A 19,871-nucleotide genomic window follows, 5' to 3' on the forward strand; every position below is an offset into this window, starting at 1 on the left:
CACTCGCTCGGTACACACTGGCGATGACGACGACGTGGGGATGCAACCGAAGCAGCAGCACCAGAGAACCTTCTCGAGAGTCGGCTCCGACCGACAGTTAAACAACCGTCACTGTCATTATTGCGCCCGCCATACGCGCGTAGCGCTAAGCTTTCTTGATGATGATGATGATGATGATGATGACGACGATGGCGAACGGTGATACGTGCGCGAAAGAAGCACTGATAAGAAGGGCAGAGAAGAGACCACCACCGGCAACTACCGACACACGATGAGAGCCTTTTTCCCACCGGACCCGGCGCGGATCGATGGCGTGCGGGGCTCATGGTTTCTTAAAGAGTGTGAATGCATTTTTCATTGTGATGGCGCGCGCAACTATGTCGCTCGCCTTTAAAAGACACGCTGCCACAGACAAAGGGTTGCGGGTTGAGAAATAGACCGGGGGCGCATCCGTCCGGAACGACTGGAACCTGAGACCGAGCGCTGTTCCTTCGTCAATAAATCGTTCGCCAAGGCGGACAAAGTAACACCCCCGGTCATCAATAGGAAAACTAGGTTCCCGGAGTGAGACAGCATCCCCCAATAATGCTATCCCCGTTTCAGTCGTCCTACAGTTGCATTCTGAAATATTAAACCAGGCATCGAGAAGCCAGAGCTGTGGTGTGCGCCATCTGTGCGCACAGGTCGTTGGAATTTTGTGGAGATACACCACCGGCCAGTCACAGTGCACCGGGCAATCCGTACACCATCGACCGAAAAATAATCGATTTTCCGGCCGTCCTCCCCCGTCCGTTGGCGCCCCCGCGGAAGATGATACAACGTCATCAGAGCGCAATCGGATATGAGCTGGGGGGGAAGCCGGAATGACACGAGCGCCAGTGCAATTACATCCATTGCACATTCCAGCTCTCTCTCTCGCGCCGCCTGGGGCTCTATCACCATTCGACCGGGTTTTAATCCAATTAATCTGACCAGATTGCAGCAGCAGCAACTCGTCCATCGGTCGGTCTGGATCCCTCTTGGACTGGAGAGAAATTCGATCTGTTCCGAATAATGGCTGCCATAGATAGTTCGGGGCCGGTTTTTGCTGGCGAAGCAAAACTGCACGGAGCCTACGACAGAGCAGACTGTGTTAGTGTGTGTATGTGTGACTCAATCAGTCCACATCCTGCATCCTATTTGCGACGAAATTGTTTGTATGATTGTCTCAATCCCAGGCCCTGGGATGGAACCGACGCCGTGACGTTGAAATTCCGAATGTCGTGTAGCAGCTTACAGCTCCTGCCTATGGGGGCCCAACAGTAGTCGAGAAATAGGACGCCGCGCCTGAAAGGACCAAAAAATATGAATATTGTCCAGTTCGTGTCTTTTGTCTTTTTTCTTGCCTTTTTTCCAACCTGTTCAAAATGGATTCCACCGATCGATGGCCGACGATGAACCCGATAGAGAGGACCCATCATGAGGAGCCCCCCACCGCTACCCCACTGCCTGCTGCTGATGATATGTCACAGACAGGCGCATTGTCCCAAAATATGGGCACCGGAAACGGCACGGGATGAGAATCTGACACAATAATGGCCAGAAGGAGGACCTGCCACTCGCAGCAAACGGTCACCGGCACACAGCGCGGCCCAGTTGGGGATGCGATGCCTCGTTTTGTGTTGCAAACCCGCGGCGGACGGACAAACAGGACGAGCGACCGGCGCGCAGACAAAAGCCGAAACAATTTGCAAGTAGATCAATAATTTTAATTATTGCGCAAACAGCAGCCACCGCCACGAGTCCCCGCGGTCGAAGGACTGGAGATGGGATGATGGGCGACGGGACATCATCCGCTGGGCCCTCCATTCCTCGGATACTAAGGCCGCACAGGTCCCCTCGCAAAGAGTAGAGGAGCCGAGAGCGCACAGAGCTAATGGACCATCATATCGTCGCTGTTGTTTGGGCGAAGAAGCTAGGACAGAATATCGGAATCGGGCGAAAGTGGTTTCAACATGGAAATACAATCTCGCCGTGAATCATTAAAAAGCAATAACGCCAACGTTCGAGGCGCGTCAGTGGTTTGTCTTCACTTGTCTATGTATTTATGCTGTGCCCTCGCCACCAGAGTGCACGAACCGGAAACCTAAGAACATTCCCGTTTTCTCTTGGTGGTTTCTTCATTTGCAATTTGTCCGCACCTCTGCCTGTGTGTCTGCTCGAAAGCCCTACCAAACTGTTACCAACTGCAGAAGAAGCCCGAGAGCGCCACGGGGGTCCCTTTTGCTGCTACATTCCATTACCATTCCGAACCGTCAACCGAACAGTGCGCGATTATGAATAAATCAACGATCGATCGGGTGGTACAAGCTTCCGAGGAGGGCGCAAAAATCAATATCCATTTCCCGGGGACCACGGTGGTGATGGTTCCATTCACATTCCGAACGGGAGCGCATTTCATTGCGTTGGCACATTGAATTATCAAATTGTTTTGCAGAGGTTTGCACATCTTTGATTAAACCACCCCGTTGTCGGGATTTCGAAATGAATGTTGATTTTTGTTTGGCACCAACATTCGGAAGACATGCCAAAAATCTGTCTATCCACCACCGACCAAAGCAAGCGATGCATTTGCTGAAGCGAGGCAGAACGCAGCCATTAAACACACAAACTCGCACATCCTGCATTGTCCGTGTCGTCGGTCGATTGTAGAGAGTGGCACAGAACCAAATCTTTAAAATCGATCACCGACTGCAACGCGCACACGCAAGTCACACATAACATCTCGTTGAACCGTACACTACCCCAACCATCGGCCTACATTTTATGCAACTTTTTCCGGACCATCGAAAACTCGGCGCGAACCGACCGACCCCAAACTCCCGAGGGGTGGGCCATCCCACCAGAGACCGTTTTTTGTCCAGTAATGCTGCCCCCCCCTTCTCACTCTTTAAATCCGTGCTTTTCACAGTTTTCCACTTTGCTCACGCGGCAGCATGCGGCTCTCAGCGCCGCGTGTTTTGGCTTGGTCTGTGTTGATAGTTGTTCATCTCCTGGCATCTTCTTCCTCAAGCCTTCTCGCTCTCGCTGGGTCGCTGGCCAATTCTCGTCGAGGCGCTCTCTCGCTAAAATGGACTTCAATATTTTATGCTCATTGCCTTCCACCACTGAGCTGAAACGAAAAACACCAACAAAATGATGTTCCAAAGAGGGTACATTCATAATGATTTGCATTTTAAGCCACCATTCTCATTCGCGAACGCCGTCGCCTGCTTCGTTTGAATCTCTGGGTAATAAACAGGGTAGAGAGATTATGCGCAAATTTATTTTCACTTGTTCATGTTTGACCCAAAACAAACGTTACGAATCGTACGCACCAGAATTACGAATCGTACCCCTCTATTCAGCAGAGTATTAGATTTCCTTAATGGAGGTGAAAGAATTCTGTGCACAGTAAGTTCGAAGCATCCCAATCGGAGTAGTGGGTCGCATTAGTATAAACGTCAAACCGTTACCGTGTTTATATGTTTGCTTTGGGGTAGCGATTTGACAGTTCTCCTGTTTGGATGATTCCAATCGCTACCGTTCGGATGGCAACGACGACGAAGACATTCAATTCCACCATCCACATACAACATCCAGGCAAATGTAGTGTTCCTGCGTTGCTCTATAGAAAGCAACCGCGCACAGCCAGTCATTTTTTCCCGCCATTAGGTGGTAGTTGCTCTCCAAATGCAAAACATAAAGCATGAGATCAGAAGCCTGCCTTGATTCGACGTTACGTTTGTCTGCTCTCTCTCTCTCTCTTTCACGTCTTTTCCGCAGACACTTCTTTCTCTCGTTGCTATGCTCATCAAGAGGAGCATGCTGCGCCCGGCGAGTGACGTCGGTCGATGGCCGGATCTGATCCCCCGTCTCTAACAGAGCCACAACCGACAGAGCAACAGGAACGTCGAAATTAAGGCAAGGAACATAGACCCGCAAACAGCAGGTACTGAACCAAGCCGAAGGGCTAGAGCGAGACGAGGGGTGCTGCTCCATAAAAAGGGGTCCTCCCAAACCCAAACCGTGCTAATGGCAACAGGCCCGCCAGCAAAATGGCGGGAGGGAGGGAGCGTCCAGCAGGCAAAGCACCCCGTCCACCACCCGCGCTCCGTGTGCGGGGTCAGAAACCACCTAAAACGCGGCAAGCGAATGCAAACGAAGAGGAAGACGGAACGAAGCGCGCGCGTATGCATAAAATTATGCGCGCCCGTCCGCGTTTGACTTTGGACGTGTCTCTCCCTCTTTCTCTCTTTAGACTCGATGACCGCGCTTGAGGGAAGGGCACGACGCAACACACACACAGCCAGACGGGGGGAGAAGAAATGGATTGCTTCTTTTCATCACTTTAAGCGCAAGCGGCGGGCAGAAGAGAAAAAAGAAGCCGCAACCGCAACGACGACAGCGCGGCGCAAAAGAGGTGCGCGCGCGCGCGCGTTTGGCAAAAGCACCCCCCCACATCCCCCCCTCTCTCTCTCTCTTTCTCTCGTGCCCCGCGCCGTTCGGCGACCAAACGGATTGGGACCGGACAGCGAACCAACAGTGGCCAGCGACCAAGGAGAAGCGAAACGATCAGGAAACGCTGGCCAGGGATGATCCGCGGTAAGCCCTCTCCGGAGGGCGTGGGGCATAATGAAAGATCACCAGCTGGTGGCGGGCGGTGTGGGGGGGGATGAAGAAAATAAATCGCCTACAATATAAACTCGACGCGAGGGGTTACGAGGACTCCGGGGATTGGGTTGACCCCGAGACCGATCGAGCGACCGCAGAAAAAGATAAAGCATGCCACGACTGGGAACGACAGAGAGAGAGACAGGGAAAGAGAGGGACATGGAGCGTGATGGAATAGACGGAACGAGAGTGGAATACGAAAGGCAAAAACCGGCAAGAGACACAGAAGGGCAGGGAAAAACCGGATGATGCCGACGGATGGACGGATGGAGGCGAGGGTTGAGAGTAAGTGGGTTAAGAGGCGGGAGCACCAGACACCAGACAGGCGGCAACGGCGCGCACCGAACGACAGAACAGAAGGAGAAAGAGAAATGGGAAGATAAAAGGCCAGAAATAAAAGCAAAGTAACCCATCACACGCACGGGAAGGACCCAGGAGAGCGAAAGGAATAGGAGCAAAGACACGCACACACGCGGGCGCGCGAAGAAGGCGGCGACGACGAAAAGGAAAAGTTAAAGAACGACGCTATTTTTTACACAACGTCGTTCGAGTTCTTCGCGCGCGCTTCCCTCCGAGTCACCCTTTTACACGCCGCCGTTTCCCTCCGTCGACCGCGGCGTTTTTTTATTACGAACTTCACGCGTGGGCTCGCTCGTTCGCTTGGACTCTCATAACCGTGGAGTTGTTCAGCACAAAAAAAATCAAATCCAAGTTCACATTTTATTACTCATCGAAGAGTGCGCGCTCCGCCTTTCGGTCGCCTGACAGACAGAGAGTGCGGTCAATAATTGCCGGCACTAGTGGCCCCAAAATTGATGTTGGGCTGTTCAATGGATCATATTTTGCGTCTGCTCCCGAGAAGTAAGTTACAGGGAGTGTGCGAGAATGTGAAAGTCACCTAAAACACAAATGCATTCAACAAATGCAATAAGATCAATCAACCGTAAAAGAAAAGAATTAACAGGCTTTTGAGACTCCCCTCAGACTGGTCAACGAATCGAAAATGTGTTATCCCCGTCTATCACGGAAATTGTTGACCGCTCAGTGTTATTATACCCCGTCGGAATGGCACACACGTAGCCCGCGCCAAAAACGTAATGGCGGTGGTCTGAAGAACCGAGATTGACAGGCTATTTTTTGTTGCCCCACCGGCCGCCGGCCAAAGAAAGTTCGCTACCGGCGTGGCGCGCGTTCCGTCGTCGTTCCAAATCCATAAATGAGGTACACGTAACCCACCCATTGTCTCTGGCGGGCGATTAGCATCGGAGATATATACGCACAACGGAGCAACCCGAAAAAAGCATGCCATTTGGTCAGAGACATAGGAAAAGTCACATCCGGGTTCGCACGATGAAAGTCGCGCACCGTCAGCCACCCAGTACGGGACGGAAACAAAGCATGGGTGATGCTCCGCCGCTCGCCATTACACCATTATGGCGTAGTAGATGGCGCGGAATGCCAACTCGAACGAAGCTAAAAACCGGTGCATGGCGGCGGCGGTCCTTTTCGGCGTTAGCCGTTTCCAAGTTTGCGTGACCTTCGAACGAACGCCGGGAGCCCGACAGCGGGTCGCAAGTGGTGGTGGTGTAGTGTGGCCTTGACTCTGCCGACACCGCCACACTCATCAATCGTCGTCGTCGCGGGGGCTTCACCGTTAACAGCGAAGAGCAGTGCGATCCAACTAACGACGGGGAAACCGACGCGCTGTCGGTTCGTGGCAGAAAAAAGACCAACGTATATAGCCGACCCGCGAGTAGTGGCCACCGCGTCGTCGCATTCGAGTAAGCACACCTTATTTGCGTGCCGGCCATCATCGGAGGATCTTCGTGGGCCGCACACGCGAAAGAAGCCGGGCTGGTCCCGGGACAGTTCAGCGCTGCAAACTTGAACAAATATGCACCAGAAGAGCGCACCATTGTTAAATGAGATTGAAACAGAGGGCAACACAAAAGAAACTTACCACCAATTGTCCTCACTCTTCCGTACTTCGGGGGCGTGCGGGACCTACGTCGCTGTGTCCGGATGCGCGGGTCTCGGGCGATGTTGTTGCCTCGCCATCTCGTGTACATTGTTGCCCGCAGAAACGCCGTTCCCTCGCATTCTTCCCGTAATCCATAACGATGATGCAGAGAGTTGCAGTCATCTTCGCTCTACGTCCCCCTTCCGACGACCTTGGTGTGCTGTGCGTCCTTTTGTGTGACCGGCGACTTCATTCCTCGGGTGGTGCGCTTTAAACCACGTTCGCCAAGGGTTGCTTGGAAGCGGAGCGGTGCACTGGCGCATCGGCTTCCTTTCAAACAAATGTAACCGCAAATGATGTCTCGTTCCCGCGCACTCACTGCACCACCACCACCCGGGGCCATCATTGGGCTGCAGACGAATTCGTGCTTTGTATGGGACCTCCTCTCTCGTATGTTGAAAGCATAGTGCGTATGTCGCTGGCCGCAGTGTCGCCAACGTCGGCGGCGTAATTGACCTTGCCTTGCCTGATGTTTGTTTCTACCCACTGAAGCCAGCCGAGAGTGAGTGAGAGAGAGAGAGAGAGGGCACGCGAAAGCTACTACAGAGACCCCACCGACTGGGAATTTAATAAAGCGCTATTTTATTGATTTAGTAGACTGTGCGCCATTGTTTCGGCCAGCCTGACCCCTCGAAGGGACTCTTCCAAGCCTCCTACGATCATCGGAGGCTGTAATAGCAACCAAATTGCATCCAATAGCGATAGCGCGCGCCAAGAAGAGGTGATGGGCAGGCAAACGGAGCGTTCAGTGGCACTCTCTCCCGTTGTCCTTTCACAACACGCACCCGCCACATGCTCATCCCGACACACACATTCACACACGCAACCCGGGAAGCGTAGCACACCGTTCCAAACGGTGTGTGCAACGAGGAAAAGAGGAACAGGAAAAATGTAAAACGAATTCGCCTGTTTCGCTTGTTTTCGTGCGGGGATCGTCCGGGACGAAGGCGCACCGACGGCGATGAGAGGATAGTAGAATATTTGAAATGGTCGACTCAATCGGGCACTCCGTCGCAGCATCCTCCATCCTCACCGCCATCATGGCCGCACACCTTTGCACCGCACCCGCATTCTCCTCTAACACGGTAAACGGTACCACACACTTCAACAGAGAAAGAGAGAGAGAGAGAGAGAGAGAGAGACAGAGCGGGCGAGCAAGAGAGAAAAGGAAGAAAGAGAGAGAGAGAGAGTACAAAGCCGACGGAAAAGGCGTTTTTATTTTTATTTCACTTCTCTTTCCGCTGCTTTTTGGCCGTATTCAGCGCATTAACCGCGGCACACACACAGGCACACGTACAGGCACACACACGCGAGGACACGACCACACACACAGAGACACGCTCGCACGCACTTTGGTGGCCAGTGGAACGCGCGCGCGTTTACCATACGAAATGTGGTTCCTCCGGTTTCGGTGTGTATTCCGCGCCGGTCGCAGTGCCGGCCACAATGATCCGCCGCCGCCGGCTTCTCGCTGGTCCACGGCGCAGAAACCCCAAATTAGGCCCTCCGCTCGGACCGACGCCGCGCGCGTCCCGTTAAAGTATCTCACAGTTTGGTACGGTCAGGTTGCGAATGACTCGTTCACACACTGCACACCGTTTTGCAGCCGCTTTTGGGTGCTCCTTTACACTGACTGTCGCCCTGCCGGCCGCCCGGAGCGTGCCTTCCACCTTCGCCGAATGGAGGCTGCTGCCATCACATGCACACTGGCGGGCGGGATGTGTAAATCCGGCGCCCAACTCCGGCACGAAGTAAACTGGCGGAGGTCAACGGCAAAAGCACGGCAAACCGATCCCACAACGGCGGCGGCCAGCAAACGGCAAAAACTGGGCCACTTACACTGCATCTAGCACCGGAACGAGCTGGTGAACGACATCATTTGCACGCCGATAGAACTAATGAGCAGATTTGCACCGATTTTCCTGTTGGATTTCCAATTTTTCGATGGAGGAAAAAGTAACGCGTCCTGCGAAAATGGTCGCGTCGCATCGTCTGTCTGTTCACTAACGGAAAGCTCAAAGCTCGCTCGGTTCGTGGGGCTCCGTCATGGTGGCAGCCCTGGCACGCACGGTTGGCAACCGAACCGGTTCGCCATTTTCGCTCGGTTTCGCTCGAAACCACCGTAAGCTTCGGCACAATTTCGCTACTGCAAATAAAGTAAGAATAAAATACAAATAACCACTAACTAACTTTCATACTTACTGTCTACTTTTCTTCTCTACCACGCGGGTACAAAACATGATTGCGTTGGTCTTATGTTCACATTGTTACCCATTAACGCCATTAACCGTTTCTCCCGATCACGTCGATAAATTAAGCGCGTATCGTTTTTCAGATATTTTCCCATTAGCTCTTTTGCCCAGAAGAGGCTTGCTTCTTTTGGGCTTCTTGTTTTCCATGAAGTATTTTGCCGTTTGTCTTACCAACTGCTCGACCTTGCCATTGGCGTCATATTCAATGCTAAATAATCCCCCATAGTCATGCAGGGCAGTATTGATTCGATTTGGATTTGGCGGTACGACCTCTCCACCTCTGAGTACTCGTACTCCTCCTCCATCAAAAAGTCTTGAATTTCATCCTCCACTTGCAGGAGAATGGACGGGTAAATTAGCAATTTTCTGCTTGGCGACCCGCATAAAATCCAAAACCAATACATTTTTCGCCTTCGTCTGCTTCCTCGCCCAAACCAAGGCTGCTTTACAAATCTTTTGGTTGGTTGCCTTGACTAATGAAGCAAATGCCTTTCTACATTCGTACAGGTTCGCACATATCTTGGATCCTCAGCATGCAATGCGGGCCTCTTGATAAATTTTATGCCGATGGCATCTTAAGACACCATGAAAATGAATTAGTTGTTGTAATTCGACATTGGAAAAGACAAAAACATAAAAACATCCGACCACAAAAAACTTCTACTTGCGACTAATCTCATGCTGTCAGTTTGCTATGGCAAATTCAAATTCAAGTTTGCCTCTATTTCGCCTTTTCGCCAAGGGGCGAACTCTTCGAACTCGCTCGCTTATATAAATCGGCCGTTACTTTGCGTATTTGCGTTGCGCAAATCCTTTAATGCTTTATGTTTACCGGTAATCAAGCAATTCATAAATTAATTCACATAAATACGCATAAGTAAATTCTCGAAACTAAACTGCTCGAAATCAAGCTTACACGCACGATTTTTATTCAAAACCAAGGTTTTGAATAAAAATAAATGTTGGTTTAAATATTACTGTTTATTATTTCTAAATAATAATTCCAAATAATAAGAATTCCATTATTTTCTTCCTTTTTAAAATCTTCCATTAATCGAAATCTTCCTTTTCCAAAACGAAGAAAAAACAAAGAAAAGGAACGTACCGGTTCGGCATTTTCGCTCGTTTTGCCGATTCACCAGCGAACCGGTACCGGTTCAACGTCCAGTGGAGCTTTCTTCGCAGCGTAACGCTGTCACTTGGCGTAACGCTCGGTAACGGTTGTCAGTCATATGGGCACAATCAAAACAAGTTTTCATCTTCAGAATCGTCATATTTTATCGTTCGTCCCAACCACAACCATTTTGGTGCTACGATAATTGCAGCTGAGCTTTTGTGAGACAGGCCAGTCAGTTACGCGAGTGCATCTAGAATGCAATTTCAGTTGCACCTGCTAGCAGAAACCAATAACAAAGTCTCGTTTCGCTTTCCTGCGAAATTTCAGCTGAGAAGTGGAGTTTTCTTTTTCTTTGTTTTATTTTCTTCGCTGACTCTGTAAATCTCAAATTGTGTCGCAGTTGCCTAAATGGCCGAAATCAAAGCAATGGAGCATCCATCGTTAAAGGTAAGTTGGCCAAGCGTTGCTCATTCTTCCGACCTATTTGCGACGCAAAATCGTCGCCGAGAAGCAAGATGGACCCTCAGACTTTTCTTCACGCACCCCCCTGAAACAAAATGGCTCGGATTCCGTGTCATTGCCTTTTCATTGCTTTCAATGGTCAGCCACCTTTGATTCCTATGCTCGTCCAGCCAGTTGTTTACATGTAATCGCTAAAAGTGATAAGAAAATTCATCTTACGATCGCTGGTGTGTCACTCTTATCAACCGTCTGTCCGTCTCCAGGTACCGTACGAAATACTGAACAAGCGTTTTCGTATCGCACAAAAAACGCTCGACCGTGAGCTGAGCCAGATACAGAACGTTGCCTCGGAGCTGGAGAAGGGCCTGTCGGAGGGCACGGCCAGCTCGGAGATCTCGCGCTTGCTGGGTGGGGTGGTCGAACGCCTGCAGGTGCTGAAGCGCAAGGCCGAGGAAAGCATTTCGGAGGAGCTGTCGGCCGGGTACGTGTGCAAACGTCGGCTGGAGCACCTGAAGCAGAACGTGAACCCACCGGTGGACGCCACCACGCTGGAGCTGCAGGCCGCCGCAACGAGCCAGTGGAAGAAGATCCGGCTCGATCGCATGATCGTCGAACACTTTCTGCGTCTCGGCTACTACGATACTGCCGAACGGTTGGCCGAACGTAGCGGCATCCGGGATCTGACCAATTTGGACATTTTCCAAGTCACGCGCGAGGTGGAGCGCGACCTGGTGAACCATTGCACGGCCAAGTGCATCGCCTGGTGCAACGACAACAAGTCGAAGCTGAAGAAGATCAATTCCACCATCGAGTTCCAGCTGCGCGTGCAGGAGTTTGTCGAGCTGATCCGCGAAGACAAGCGGCTGGTGGCGGTGCGCCACGCACAGAAGTACTTTCCGGCGTTCGAACACGAACAGCTGAAGGAGATCCGCCAGTGCATGGCACTGCTCGCTTTTCAGGTGAACACGGAGGTCGAACCGTACAAGACACTGTTCGATCCGCAGCGCTGGCACGACCTGGTGCTGCACTTCCGCCTCGAAAACTATCGCCTGTTTCAGCTGCCGTCCCAGTCGGTGCTGAGCGTGGCCGTACAGGCCGGCATATCGGCCCTGAAGACACCGCAGTGCTACTCGTACACCTCGAAAAACATGAACTGTCCCGTGTGCCAGGAGAACGTGAACGAGATTGCCGAGAACCTGCCCTTCTCACACTGTGCCCAGAGTCGACTGATTTGCAGGTAATGAGGGAGGGAGCGCAATTGCGCTGCGCTCTTTCGATTTGTCGCCATTTTCAACCGGCTTCTCGTTCCACAGAATTACAGGCAAACCGCTGAACGAACACAACCTACCGATGATGCTGCCGAATGGGCAGATCTTTGGCCAGCAGGCGATCGAACAGATGCGGCGCGAAAACGACGTTCTCGTTTGCCCGAAAACGAACGAATCGTTCCGTGCGCCAAAGATCGAGAAAGTCTTCGTTATGTAGTAGCTTTACGCGTGGCAAGCAACGCTATGATGAACAACCCACATTCTCATTCGGCCTCGGCTTCGACAACCTTCCGGCGGTGGTAGTCCCCGTGGTAGGACTGTTCCCGTCTCAAAATTCCGCAATACCTCTCACGAACACGCCGTCGGTTTTGCTGTTTAGCTTCCCAATTGTCGGTTGTTTTTTCACAGAAGTTCACCATTCTTTTCACAATCCGGTCACAGCTTCTAAGTTTACGTGGCTTTTATTTTATGGTTTGCTGTTTTGAGATTATTGCTTGTTGTGATTGATTGTATTTTTCGCAAACGTTTGATAGTTCAGCTGAAAGGTAGAAGTAACTTTTTGTCTATTTCTTAAAACATTTAAACACACCTTTTCTTAGGGTTAAGTTTGCCATTTAAAACAAGCGGCGCTAAAGGATTCGCCAGTGGAAGATTCTTTGTAGGAGAAAAATTTTAATTTTCATTTCAATCTCATCCCCGGTGGTTCACACAAAGCAAAAGATGTGCGTTACGTGACCATAACCGTTAGTCATGTAAAATTATTATTTACTTTTTATACTTGTCTCCAGAACCAACTGAATGGCTGGAAGCTTTCGCGAGTACGGAATGCGAAGTAAGAATCCGAAACGACAGTTGAGAAATCTGCTTGGCCGGGAATCGCATTAGATAGGAAAGCGGACGAATACAAAACAAAATATACAGATACCCCTATTGTCCACATGCATGCGGAATAATAATAGAGCTAAGCGAAGACATGTAGAGTAGGCGATAGATATGATAAGTCAAATCAAACCGGACAGCGGATTCGCACCGACATGAAGCAATTTTTGCTGCGGCAGACATATAATCAGCGAAGAGCGGATACGAAATCATCGTACAGTGCGCGAATATATAAAAAAACGATTAATTTTGCATGAAACATTCTTACGAAAGCGCGGGCCAAGGCCAACATTCAAGAGTATTGACGGAAAATAATGCGATATTAAGATTGAAATTTCGTTTGCTATATTTAAAATAAAATGAAATGAAATCATTTCTTACAACAGCGTGCGTTAGAGTGGTGGCCAGCCATGCTTTGGTTCACGATGTATTTTGCTCCCCGTGCTTCGGGTAAACGGTGGTAAACAAACAAACGCAAGGCACGATCATTTTGTACATGATTTTATTTATTTACGATCTATTCTATAGTAATCTTTGTTCGACAGCAAATCTCACCTCACGCAGAGAGACATTGTTTGGCGAGATTGTGTTTGTTTTGTAGCATCGTTTAGTTGATTTGTAGTTGCTTCAATTGTTACGTATGTTAAACTGGCAGCCCGGCCACGAGCACAGATAATCCTAAGAATGAGCGTTTACCAAGTACCATGTAGAGTAAGTATGCGTTTGTTCTTCTTCTAGTAAAGGAGATTGATTCATCTCGGCGCCGGTTAAGCTACCAACCAATTAGCGGGCTCTTCGGGACTGGCTCGGGTTGACTAGAAGTACTCAGTGTTGTTGCCGTTTCGAAAGTGTTGCCAAGCAGCGGCCGCTTAAAATATGTTAACAAACCCATTTCTTCCAAACAGCGCCAAATTTTCGGCGTTAGTAGCACCGGCCGGGAAGCCATGGTGCGCCACAGCGCTGCCCGTAACTCCGGCGGAAGCAGCCGCCGAAATGGCGGCTGAAACCGATGTACTGGCGCGATTGTAGTGGTTGTAGTGGTGGAAACCGTTAGTATCCCGACTGTAAAAGTACTGGGCGGCCGCTGCTGCCGAGTGAGCCAAATGGCCCGACGAAACGGATTCCGCCACCGTCTGGGCCGTGGTCTGGTGGTGGTGCTGCTGTGACGCATGCTGGTGCAAGAAGCTTCGCGAATGTTGTTGCTGATGCTGCTGCAGCTGATGATGATGATGATGATAAGCCTGCTGCGGCTGATGGTGGTGATGATGGCGGGGATAATGCGACGGGACAGCGTGTTGTTGAAGGATGCTGGTGGCATGAGTTCCGGCCGAGTTTGACGGTAACTGCGAGGCTTTCTGGTGTCAAGCAATCAGCGCTTGCCCGTTGTTACCATGGACACGCATGTGCCGGTTCAGGTTGCCCGACTGAGAAAATCTGCGAAAGATTAACACAAAAAGGTTAGTATCCCAATCCAGGGGAGCATTGTTGACTAATCTGGATTCTTTCTAGTAGTGCCAAGGCACCGATGCCAGCTACCTGAGCAGACACAGCTTGCACTGGTACGGCTTTTCTCCGCTGTGAATCCGCAGATGTTTCGTGAGCGTGGAGCTGTCGGAGAACGCTTTCTTGCACGCCCGGCACCGGTATGGCCGCTCGCCGGAGTGAGTTCGCATGTGCGTCGTAACACTGGAGCTTTGCGAGAAGCGCCTATCACAAATCGGACACCGGAACGGTTTTTGGCCCGTGTGCGTGCGAACGTGTGCGGTCAGGTTGGCCGCCTGCGAGAAGCTTTTGTTGCAGTCCGGGCACCGGTACGGCCGCTCGCCGGAGTGAGTCCGCAGGTGCGTCTTGAGTGTGCTTGGCCTGGCATACGTTTTGCCACACAGTCGGCACAGATTGGGCTTGCTGTCGCCGCCGGGTGCCTCCTCGCTGCCACTACCACTGGCCACTTCTTCCTCATCGTCGTCCTCCAGATGGCCGCCGTTGTTGGCTGACTCCGCAAGGTAACCGAGCCCGAGCGAGCGTACACTTTCCGCCTTCATCTTGAGAGCTGCGGCCGCTGCCGCCGCCGCTGCCACGGCCACCGTTGTGTCGGCGGGCGACTGGTCGAGGGGAAATTCCGGCGGCGTGCTGTTCTTGGGCGGCGTACAATCAATGGACGCGACCGCTGCGGCGGTGGCCGATTGCGAATGGTGATGATGATGGTGCGCATGATGGTAGCCATGGTGGCCATGGCCATGGTGATAATACTGTTGATGCTGTTGCTGCTGCTGCTGCGACTGCGACTGTGCCAGCTGCTGCGGCTGTTGTTGCTGATGTGTCGGATGTTGCTGTTGCTTTTGTGAAGCCTGACTTGAGCTGCGCGATTGCGATTCGAGGGACGGGGACAATGCCGAAGTGGCCACTGCCGCTGATTGGCTCTGCGGTCGGAAGTCGGCCGTGAAGGAGTAGGTTGTGGCGGGATAGGGCACCGGGCTGAGCAGCGGCGGATAGAGCACGTTAACGGAAGAGGACGCATTCTGGGCTCCCCACTGCATTTGGGAGCACTGCATCGGCACCGAGGCTTCCGCACCGTACCCGTGCATCGTCATGTTCATGCTTACGTTGACGCTCATGCTGGGGTACATCGGGGCCGCGTGTTGTGCGCAGGACGAATCGTAGTAATTGGTCGCGTACGACCCTGACTGCGACTGCAGCTGGTTGTAGTGCGAGTGCGAGTTGTGCCCATGGTGGCCGGCCGGAGATAGCAGCATCTGCGGGTGGACCGTGTACGAGAGGGACGCTTGTGGTGGCGCAAAGTTGGCCGAACCCTGCCCGATTGGCTGCGGATCCGGACTCTGCTTCAGGACGGCGTGCTTCAGCGACAGCAGCACATCCGCTACGTCGTGCGTGGGCCGCTCCGGTCTGCTGTTAGCGGGTGCGGTGAGAAAGGATACCCGGAGATAAGCTTTGCCCCAATTTGGCACCAATTTGTCCTGCCCTTACTTACTTGTAGGATGCACCGCACGGTGAGAAGGGAAACAAGCTCGGAAGTGGATCAATATCCAGGGGCGGAAGTCCGGAAAATGTACTCATATCCTCGTTCCAGTAGCCTCCGAGAGCGTTTTGGGAGCTGTACAGGAAAAGGGGATTTATTGTGAGGTCAGTCGATCACTACTTGTTACGTCGATGGTTGGTGTTGAATACGAATGATCACTTGATCGCAAATAGAAAGCCGTCGCTCGATTTTTCCGTCACACAAACAACCTTTTGGAGTGGTATTAACTGATATCCGCAGATTTATTACGAACGAGCAAAATCAGCAATGGTTTTAAGTTCTTTAAAAAACGTTTGTCTTTTTAATACTCTTATCAATCAGTGAAGCATCAGTAAGCAATCAGTCGAGCAGTATAAAAATAACTGCTGTTTCTTTGATAGACTTATTTTTCTTTGCAGTACTCTGGTATATGAAGGAAGTTTGGCCCCATTCACAGACCCACATGAGAGAGGCCGAGATTGTTGCGCTAGCTGGGCCAGAGGAAAAGGTTCATTCATTCCGCTGAATTCGCATGCCGATCGGTTTACATCAACTGCCAGTAACATAATCACAACCCGTGTCCACCGTGGGCCGCTTGGCGGACCCGTGTCCACCGGGACGGTGGATGCTGAACGAACGAGACAAGGCAGATCATTAATGCGAAACTACGATCCACCGAACGCATCCGACGAACGTGAAACGTTGTGAACACGCTGTGTGGGGACAGAAGCGTTCACACGCTGCCGCCAAAAACCACGGCAGATATTTTGTAGTCGCCTCGAAATTCATTGTGCATTCGCTCCGCACAAGCGGGCCACAACAATACAAGAAGCAGTTGTGGTTTTTGGCGCAGGATGTGTGAGGTTTTCCTCTTTGCGTTTCCCAAAAGTGGTTCTGTTCCGCGGTTTCGGTCGTTTGCGATTCGAAGTGGCGTCTTTCGCGTTCTTGGCGCTGTTAAAGTTCGCTATTCGTTCGTTTGACGAATGGCAGCAAGGTGCTGCACTTTTCGATCACTCCAACTCTATCCGGTTCCTGAGCCCGGCTTTATTAATGGACGGCTGCCCTTATGTCTAGGTTGGTCTGAATTGGCGGCCCAGGTTGTTTCCCATGTCCCATGGGGGGACCCGGCTGTGTTTGCGTGCGGTTTATTTATGTTGTACCTTGTTTTTCTTTTGCCTTTGCTGCCGTCTCCAACATATTCATCTCATCAATTCCTTACCTCAGTACGCCGCTGTGGTCCAGACAGTTTCCGCAATCGCTGAAATCCGATCCGTGCAGTCCCGCCAGGGGTAATGATGCCGCGCTCTCCTGACAGCTGGTACAGCCACTACCACCACAGGACGATGGACATTCCTAGAAAGACGGAGGGACAGACGGAAAGCCAGTGAGCCAGCGACAGACCCCCAGTTCTCAGCTTCTGCAGCATCAAAGTTGGGCTGCCCGGCAAGACAGCAGCTCCCAACCCCGTGCCCGTGTCGTGAATGATCCGGGCAGGGTGACCGGTAAGTTGTGAATGGGCATACGCTTTCGAAGCAAATCGTGAATAGGTGAGTGAAGTTAACTTTGAGAAGAATTTGGGTGTTTTTCATTCCTCAATGCATTCAATATATTCAAACTTTTAGTAAATACGATAATTTTTTGAAGTGCAATCGTATCGTGCAATTCAGGATCCCTAAGAATATGGCAAATATTCTTCCCGCCGTTGCCCAAGTCCCATCTTCAGCATTGCATTGGTTTACCGACGGCCGACGGTCAAATTGTAGTTCGCCGAACCAGACACCAACTTGCGTGCCGGCATTGCTCGCAAACAATGTCATAATTTAGTCAGTAGAACGTTTCCGTAATCTGCCGACGGTTATGAGACCAACTGACGCACTGTGCACGTTCCGGCGCCGTTGTGCCGGCCAAGTTTCGGTGCCATTCCAGCAGTTCGAAAGATTTCCCGAGAACTCCAATCACCGGATTCGACAACAAATATAATCCCATTAGGCGAAACAGCGAAACGATACAAAAAGGGCACATCGTCACACGTGAAGCGGCGATCGGCCAGCACCATATGTGTGCACATCGTGACGTGGCCTGGTTGAGGTGTTTGATAATCGTGGCAAACACGAACCGATTCGGTGACCGATGATTCGTATTCTTCAAGCGATGTTATTTAGCTAAATCTGTAAATCGGTGAGCATCGGGGTTTGCTCCGTTCGCTTAGTCTATTAGGTTCCGGTGGTCCCGTGGCCTAGCACTCAATGATGTAAGGTCGATCGATCCATAGTGAAGGACCTGGTGCACCTTGCACAATATTTGCCGTTGCATAAGAACCGTCGGCGGAACAGACGCCCAACATGCCAAATTTGACACGATTTCTATGTACTTTATGCTGTGGGCTTAGTGTGATGTTACGGATTTGGAAGTTGGGCCTGACATTCCGTAAAAATTGCCTCTAGATGATTTTCGTAACTTGTCACACTCGATTGCTACACTCGTAATTCGAGTAGAACAAAATCAGTACAAATTAAACGATTTAATGCCAAAACTATTTTTGTTAGCCGACATTGCCGATATTGCCGATGCTGGAGCTTAAAACTTTGTTTTCAATTCAATGTAGCATTCATTATTCAACTAGATGACATTCCACCTGGACACCTTTAAATACAATAACTATTGTGTCAACGTTGGTGTGGAAAACGCACAGCGAATGCTAATCAAATAAGAAGTACTACATAACTCTACTGACTCAGCGAATAGCAAAAGAACACACTTCTTTGATCCTCATACCAGAAACTGTCCTCACTTGGCAATCACCACCACACTTCCGGTGCAATTCTTTTCCGTTGCCCTGGATGTTAAAGGACCACAAAATGGCGGCTGCTTTTGTTGCAAAATGACTGCCAAATGTTAACTGTGAACCGGTACCACCGAAGAAGCGAAGCGTAACCGCGCACAACTGCCGAACAACTACCGGAGATGACGGCGCTGGCATTCGGTGGCCAGCGGATGCTGTAACGTGAAATTCCTGGAAACTCAGGACGTAGTTGCCGAGTGCAACTCGGTCGGTGTGAAAGCGAAATTACCGCCCCATTAGCGGATGGATGGGACGCGGGATTCGTCCTTCGTCCTTCGGCAGCATCTTTCGGGTTCAGAAATGTTTGAGGGAAAATGGGAAGCCACCAGAACTTACCTGTGGGCTGTCGAGCGGCATACCGAAGAGGGGATTGTTCGGGACGTATCCCGTTTCCGGCTCCATGGGAGCACTGTCCGTACTCCCACACGAAATGTACATGGCTCCACCTTCGTGTAATTGATTGAACTCTGGAAAAAAGGATACGAATACGGTTAGCACTTTTTCATCATTATTTCGGGCAATCATTGTACGAAACAGTCGAAATGTTTGCTGCGCACGTGCATCCTTTTGGTGGCCGCCATATTGCTGGGAGAAAAGATGGGGAAATCGTCGTTTCCCCTGTTTTCCAAGGCAACATCCGTTTCGGAAATGGAACGGAATCGGAAACACCGTTTGCGAACGGGCAGCATGACATTTCCGTCTGTGCTTGGCCTGCTCCATCCTTTATTTACGCGGAGGATGGTCCCAATCCGATCGGCTTTGCTAGACATGGTACAGGACTTCCGAAAAGGCGACGAAGAGCACCTACTACACACAGGTATCATGGCCAAATTGTTGCAAAATGTCATGAAGGGAAATGGTAGTGAGATTTTACCGATAGAGGACAGAAAACTAGATAAATTGAATCGTCGGTTAATGAGAATAGCACTACCATGCGAATGCTCTCCCCGCCACTTTGTTCCAATATCTAAAGATTTGGTAGAATTTAAACAAAATCGACTTTATTTAGGCAACTTAATGAAGTATGTAGGAATAACGGTTTTCAAAGATACTATTCGGACAGAGCTTTTTGAAATGTACATGCGTACATCTCTTTTGAACTCAAATTATTTCATTATTTGTTTAATAACAGCGGATCCCCTAATCAACGAATCGCAACTGTACAAGATAAGAAATGAAGTAAACTCTCCACTGCCCAAGGAATGTTTTTAAAACTATCGGCAACACCAGAACCCACAACACGCCAATTGAGTATCCCTTGAAGGAGCGAGCAGCGAGGGTGAGTCCCACACGGCGTGCGTAAATGCATTTCCCTGCTTGCAA

At 50.8% G+C, this 19,871-nt stretch overlaps 3 protein-coding genes across 6 annotated transcripts in view; 1 reads left to right on the plus strand and 2 right to left on the minus strand.

Annotated features, from left to right (window-relative positions):
• The window catches only part of LOC131208434 (C-terminal-binding protein), a 34,714-nt gene extending 26,041 nt beyond the window's left edge, over positions 1-8,673 (minus strand). For all 4 annotated transcript variants that reach the window (XM_058201185.1, XM_058201186.1, XM_058201184.1 and 1 more), the window contains exon 1: positions 8,552-8,673. The gene's annotated coding sequence lies outside the window, so the exon portion shown is untranslated. The remainder of the gene's footprint in view (positions 1-8,551) is intronic.
• Positions 8,674-10,252: 1,579 nt separating this feature from the next.
• On the plus strand, positions 10,253-13,145 carry LOC131208436 (E3 ubiquitin-protein transferase MAEA). Its single transcript, XM_058201188.1, has 3 exons — positions 10,253-10,528; positions 10,807-11,780; positions 11,857-13,145. The coding sequence occupies exons 1-3, from the start codon at positions 10,490-10,492 to the stop codon at positions 12,026-12,028; spliced, it is 1,185 nt and encodes a 394-aa protein (XP_058057171.1). The 5' UTR covers positions 10,253-10,489; the 3' UTR covers positions 12,029-13,145.
• Positions 13,146-13,819: 674 nt separating this feature from the next.
• On the minus strand, positions 13,820-19,001 carry LOC131208437 (protein glass-like). The gene is made up of 5 exons (XM_058201189.1): positions 18,885-19,001; positions 16,926-17,059; positions 15,680-15,802; positions 14,227-15,597; positions 13,820-14,124 (listed from the first exon to the last, which is right to left on the minus strand). The coding sequence occupies exons 1-5, from the start codon at positions 18,984-18,986 to the stop codon at positions 14,052-14,054; spliced, it is 1,803 nt and encodes a 600-aa protein (XP_058057172.1). The 5' UTR covers positions 18,987-19,001; the 3' UTR covers positions 13,820-14,051.
• Between the last annotated feature and the right edge of the window lie 870 nt (positions 19,002-19,871).

Source organism: Anopheles bellator, chromosome 2 (assembly GCF_943735745.2).
Source record: "Anopheles bellator chromosome 2, idAnoBellAS_SP24_06.2, whole genome shotgun sequence".
Taxonomy (NCBI): domain Eukaryota; kingdom Metazoa; phylum Arthropoda; class Insecta; order Diptera; family Culicidae; genus Anopheles; species Anopheles bellator.

What these genes read in the sequence shown, in the direction of transcription:
- LOC131208436 (XM_058201188.1), top strand. Translation starts at nt 10,490, where the DNA reads ATGGCCGAAATCAAAGCAATGGAGCATCCATCGTTAAAG. An exon ending in TGGAGCATCCATCGTTAAAG is followed by an intron (nt 10,529 to 10,806) that starts GTAAGTTGGCCA and finishes GTCCGTCTCCAG; the next exon opens with GTACCGTACGAAATACTGAA. An exon ending in CAGAGTCGACTGATTTGCAG is followed by an intron (nt 11,781 to 11,856) that starts GTAATGAGGGAG and finishes CTCGTTCCACAG; the next exon opens with AATTACAGGCAAACCGCTGA.
- LOC131208437 (XM_058201189.1), bottom strand. Translation starts at nt 18,986, where the DNA reads ATGTACATTTCGTGTGGGAGTACGGACAGTGCTCCCATGGAGCCGGAA. An exon ending in GACCACAGCGGCGTACTGAG is followed by an intron (nt 15,803 to 16,925) that starts GTAAGGAATTGA and finishes TTTCCTGTACAG; the next exon opens with CTCCCAAAACGCTCTCGGAG. An exon ending in CCGTGCGGTGCATCCTACAA is followed by an intron (nt 15,598 to 15,679) that starts GTAAGTAAGGGC and finishes ACCCGCTAACAG; the next exon opens with CAGACCGGAGCGGCCCACGC.